The sequence below is a fragment of the Bidens hawaiensis genome, unplaced genomic scaffold (assembly GCF_021521415.1).
Source record: "Bidens hawaiensis isolate Kalapana, Puna unplaced genomic scaffold, B.hawaiensis_p1.1 tig00052175_1, whole genome shotgun sequence".
NCBI lineage: Eukaryota > Viridiplantae > Streptophyta > Magnoliopsida > Asterales > Asteraceae > Bidens > Bidens hawaiensis.
The window spans coordinates 13,648-19,599 of record NW_027499361.1 but is presented as its reverse complement, the minus strand read 5'-3'; the positions used below and the strand labels follow the sequence as shown (position 1 = coordinate 19,599).

Here is a 5,952-nt window from a genome sequence, read left to right as displayed (position 1 = left end):
CCCCAGCACCAACCACTAACCACACTCCACCACCACCCACCACAACCACCCACACACCACCACCACCCACTAATATTATATATAAATATATATACATTTATTTATACCCGTCCACCACCCACTACCCACCACCACCACCACCACCACCCACCCACCACCACCACCACCGACCTCCGCCACCACCACCCACTGCCCACCACCACCACCCACCACCACACATCCGCCACCACGAACCACCGCACCTCCGCCACCGTCCACCACCATCATGACCACCTGAACCCACCACCACCTACTAATATTATATATATATATTTTTTGCTACTATAAAATACTAACCATACGATTAAAATTTAAAAGCACGCGCCTTCTTTTAAAAGGGTCAAATAACTACCCTCGTAAGTCACTCATCTACTTCTGGACCGTGGATAAGTAAGTCAAAATTCCTAAAAACCGTCGACGATTCGTTTATACTGTGAAGCACAAGCACAAGCTCGAGTGGTTTAATTATTCTGGAACGGAACCAAAATGAAGTACCCTAACTCATCTACTTCTGGAACGGAACCAAGGAGGAAGCAAAAGCACGATAGGTCTCAGAATGAAGATGGAACAGGTGTTACTTTATGATTTTTTTAGCGTTTTAGGTTTACTTAATCTTAAAATGTAAGCATTTGTTTGGATCTTCTTATGTATTAATGCGTTTGATAAGCGTGTTGTTATTGTAATACATATCCTTGTTTTTTTAAATCTATCTATAATATTAAAGCATGTTATATGCGTATGATTAGCGTGTTATGGCTTTGGTATGAGAATTTATCATTGTGATGTTTGATAAGAGTTTTTTGTTTCCTTGTGATTCGTGTTGTTATCCCCTACCCCCGTGTTTTATTGTATGTATGTGATTCAGTTGTCGAAAAAACAAAGACTGATAAAAGGAAGACTAAAAAAGTTGCTCTGGTGGGGAAAACAAAACATGTTGTGGAAGCAGACTCTGATTCAGACCTTGACACAAAAATCGACAGGTTGTTGTCAAAGCGGAAAAAGGTGGAACACAGCACCTCTGACCCGGACATTCAACCTCCGAAAATGAAAGCCATTAATGAAAAGAAGCCAACCGAGAGGGGAAAACCTTTTGTTGAATTTGTAGACAAAAAATTGAAGAATAGGTGTGCACCTTGTAATATTGTTGATGCAGTGAAGGCAATGACCACTGCCCAAAAAACTTGTGTGGAAGAAATGGGTTTCGGGTCAATGTTAAGACTTCAAGTAACCCAAACTCCAACAACTTTGGGATATTGGTTGCTCATGAACTATAATAACCGTTTAAATGAATTGAACATTGGGAGCGGTGTTATTAAGATAACACCACAAAAAGTACATGAAGTGTTGAGGATACCAATGGGTAAGATTCCTGTTTTAGACAAGAGTAGACCAAGACTGGGAGAAGATGTTACTACAGATTTGTTCAAAAATCAATTCCCGACGAATTCAAGAATAAGTATAAAGCATGTGAAAGACAAACTGGCCGCGGATCAAGGAGTTGGTGAACTGTTTAAGATTAATTTCCTTGTGTTGTTCAACACTTGTATAGGATTTGTGACAAAATCAACAACAGTCAATCAACGATTCATCTCTGCAATTGATAAACCTCGGATATTTCAAATATGGACTGGTGCAGCTATGTTATTGAAAACTTGAAAATGACAAAGGAAGAATGGAGAGGTATCAACAATCAATACAAAGGTCCGATCACCTTCCTTGTGATGCTTTACACACATGAATACCAGAAAAAATATGGTCCATTTGGGACTCCCGTCACAACGCCTGCAATCAACTACATAACAACAACTACTCTTAATAAGATGGAAAAATACTTGGAGAATAATGGTCCTTCCTTAGAAGAAGATGCTACTGAGGTTGCTGTTGTGACGTTTAGTGTTGACGGGAAAGGGATTGATGCGGCTGCTGCTGCTCCTGCTGCTGTGACCGTTAGTGCTGCCGGGAAGGGACTTGATGAGACTGCTGATGTTGCTGTTGCTGATACTGCTGCTGTGACAGTTAGTGATGTCGGGAAGAGACTTGATGAGGCTGTTGCTGCTGCTGTAACGGTTAGTGCTGCCGGTAAGCCTGGAGTTGAAGAAAACACTGCAGCTAAGGAGAAACAAGAACATGGTATTAAACTTGTTATTTTCTTCTAAAAAACTCTCATATCTCTGATCTCTACATGCATTTTATGTAATACAACATTATATGTAATTAAAAAACAGATGGTCAAAGTGCATCTGAAACAGACAATGCCGATCAAACAGCTGAACATGATTTGAATGATTATGTAATCGATTATTCACCTTTAAGTTTGCAAATGCCTATCGTGCTTGTTGACTATTATTTAACTCCATTACAACTGGCTGGGATAAATTGAAAATGTTTTTGAATTAACAATAACTATATTTTCCTTTTACAGTCTTGGAATAAGGCAATGGATAACAAGTTGAATAAATTTGATAAAATTTGCTCCGATATCAACGAGTTGGTCCGTCAAGGAAAGGATAGACATCCATCAAATGAGAATATCTTTGCTAGATGTTGTGAATGGGAAAACAGATTCACTAATAATGTGGTCCCCAAAACACAAGATTCAGATGTTGGTGTTGGTGGTCCAGTGGCTGCTCTAAAAGAAATTTGGGCTAAATTAATTATTAGTATAACTAAAACGCTCTTAAAACACTTATGTTGTTATTTTAAACTTATTACATCTGTGTGATGCAGTTGATTCAGATGTTGGTGTTGGTGGCCCAGTGGCTGCTCAGAAAGGTATTTGGGCTAAATTAATTATTAGTATAATTAAAACGCTCTAAAAACACATATGTTGTTATTTTAAACTTATTACATCTGTGTGATGCAGTTGATTCAGATGTTGGTGTTGGTGGTCCAGTGGCTGCTCAGAAAGGTATATCATATATGTACCAGCTTAATTATATACCAGCTTAATTATAATCATAGTTGAACATATTACGTCTTTGGCTGTCGTAAAAAATGATGCAGGTCAAGAAAACAATGTCTCATGCGCAGATATTGATGAAGTTGTTAATACAGTGCTTGCGACATTAAAAGAGGGTATTTAATTATAAATAAAAACCAAAAGGGGTTGAAGGTATTTAATTATAGTTACAATTATTTTCAGTCAAATTTAATGTGAGTTGTTTTATGTTTAACAGTTGACACTGGATTGTCAACAAGTGATAGCCCAGATACACTGAACTCTCCATATCTTCTGAGAGAGGTTGACGTATCCGCTAGTGTCACGGAAGATGAAGAAATACTTTCAGAGTATATATTTTTTTGTCTTGGAGACATTTGGGAGGAGGTCTACAAGTCCACTCACACAAAATCGTTCAAGGTGGTCTGTGAAAGCTTCTGTCCTGGCATTTATATAGCCGCCAATGCAATGGATGCATTCAGCTATGTAATGAACTATGAACAAAGAAAAAATCTGCAGCATCACCGTTCAGAATCTTTGCTTCAAGCAATGTGCTGGTACAAATTAATCTATTTTGTTTGCACTATTAGAAAACGCACAATAAACGCTTTAATCATCTGTATTTTAATTATTATACATAAAAGTGACCATTATTCTGAGTCAAGGGGTTTCACAGAAAAAGAAAGACTGGATGTGTTTTCAAACAACATCGAAAGAGAAATGGCAAGGAGTGGAATTATATCACTCAAGGAGGTTGCTATAGTGCTCGTGCCAATAGTACAACGAGATCATTTCTTTGTGGTTACCTTCAATCTTCAAACAAGAGTGATAGAATTACTTGACAACAGTGCAAATCAAGAAATACCAGCTAATGCAAAGTTTAAAAGCTTAGAAGACAAATCAAAAGCAATTAGAGAGAATTTTGAAGAAAGATACGGAAAGACTCCTGGTATACTGGTAAACATATATACCTTTAACCCAAAAAACAATACCTGTTAAAAAAAAAATACTTAAATTGCTTTCTATTTTGTGTAGAGAAACGTTTTTGGCATGTATCTTAAAACAATCAAACACCCCATTACTCAGCAAATCAAGTAGCAACAATCAATAGATTGAAGATGAGATGGAGAACAAAAAGTAATGGAATAGATTTTGGTATTTTTGCTATGAGACACATGGAGAAATATGATGGGAAGAGACCATGGGGGTGTAATCTCCAAAAGGAAGGCCCTGAACAACAAAGACAGCTAAAAGGGTCGAGGTTAAAGTATTTGTTCAAAATCCTCCTCTCGGATACAAACCAAAACAGAAATACTCTTATCAAGAATGCATTTCTATTCCATGAAAATGACGACACTCGTTTAACCGGAGAAGAGTTGATTGCTGAACTTAAGATAAGGCAACAAAAAATTTGAATGATTTCAAAACTGAGTGATATGTACTTTAAGATACTTGTTATGGAGATCTCTAGTCTTCTGTTAACAGTTTGTAATGCACTTTAAGATAATAGTTACATGTTGAATCAATGGTTTAACACAAACATAAAAATTTTATTATTACCAAAACACACCATCACAAACATACAAATTTTATTACCTGAGTGACATAAGAAACTTCAACTTCAATTCCATTGAGCAATTTAGTTCAAGAATTGCCTTTCCCAAAAGTTTTAACTCGTCAAGCTCTCTCTGTCCTACATCAACCATAAACAAACAGCAAGATCTCGGATAGTACTAGCGGGAATTCGAGTAAGAACTTTTGCAATGACATCCCTGGCATCCAAGCTGTTGCTAGTCTTTACAAATTCTTCAGTAAGAGTTTCCCGACAAGCTTTATCTATCTCGATTTGAGCCTCAATATGCCTTCTTAGGGCAGCCTTGTAGGATCTGGATGATGATGATGATGACGAGCAATCCATTATTAACTAAAAAAATATAATTTAAAATTATGTAGGTATATGAGTTTCACAAATGTGGTGTACGTATATATAACCAAAAGACTCACAGACAAAACAAAAGGGTGTCCCACGCTTGGGAAATGCAACCGGACGAATAGTAACTCTGTAATAAAAAAACAAAAGGGTGTCCCACGCTTGGGAAACGCAACCGGATGAATAGTAACTCTGTAATAAAAAAACAAAATGGTGTCCCACGCTTGGGAAACACACAAACTTGTCTCATGAGTTTTTGTTTAATCTAGAGATTACTTGCATTTATATCACCTGTCAGAATTAATTGATCAAAATTATACTCACCTGTCAAAAATGTCAGGAAAAACATTATGGTAATGATAGCCTACATTAAAGTTAAGTTATATCTTACTAGATCTTACTATATCTTACTACAAATCAAACTTACTAACTTACTGGTTACTCAATCACACTAACAGTTTTAGAAAGATAATAAAAATGTATTCTTCTGACAAAACCGTGAAGAACATGGTGAAAACAACGATGGATCTTGAGAAAGAGAAAGACGACACTTCGTTGAAGACAGTTGAAGTGATTAGGGCTACACTCGCATTCGAAAAAACAAAGACCTTCGACTCCTGTAAAATCATGTTGTTTGAAGACGACAATGAGTTTCGAGCAATGGTTGCTGATTATCAGAAACAACAGTCTGAATGCTACGAATCAGTTTGTGAGACCCTGGTTGACACCATAACTACGGTGTCAACCAATATGAGTTTAAAGGAGATGAGGGCGGAGACTGTGGACAAGGCAGAGTGATGGTGATGTTAGCTTCTCTCTTTTTGGTTTTTTTGTGATGCATTGTAAATATATGGATTATCTTAAAATGCTTTATGTATTGTAATTAATGGTACTTTTTTTGATGCATCTTTTGATAAATGGTAAATATGGATTAATGGTTCTCATCTTTCTTTGTTAAAAATGTGTGTAATCAATTAGCTTAAAATATGTTATATATTTGTTCAAAAGAGTCTATTACGCTTGCAACACGCTACTGTACATAGAC

At 36.7% G+C, this 5,952-nt stretch overlaps 1 protein-coding gene across 1 annotated transcript; it reads left to right on the top strand.

Moving 5' to 3' along the window:
- Positions 1-1,471: 1,471 nt before the first annotated feature.
- On the top strand, positions 1,472-2,270 carry LOC143599429 (uncharacterized). The gene is made up of 2 exons (XM_077077391.1): positions 1,472-2,024; positions 2,085-2,270. The coding sequence occupies exons 1-2, from the start codon at positions 1,662-1,664 to the stop codon at positions 2,193-2,195; spliced, it is 474 nt and encodes a 157-aa protein (XP_076933506.1). The 5' UTR covers positions 1,472-1,661; the 3' UTR covers positions 2,196-2,270.
- Positions 2,271-5,952: the final 3,682 nt, after the last annotated feature.

What these genes read in the sequence shown, in the direction of transcription:
- LOC143599429 (XM_077077391.1), top strand. Translation starts at nt 1,662, where the DNA reads ATGGACTGGTGCAGCTATGTTATTGAAAACTTGAAAATGACAAAGGAA. An exon ending in GACTTGATGAGACTGCTGAT is followed by an intron (nt 2,025 to 2,084) that starts GTTGCTGTTGCT and finishes AGACTTGATGAG; the next exon opens with GCTGTTGCTGCTGCTGTAAC.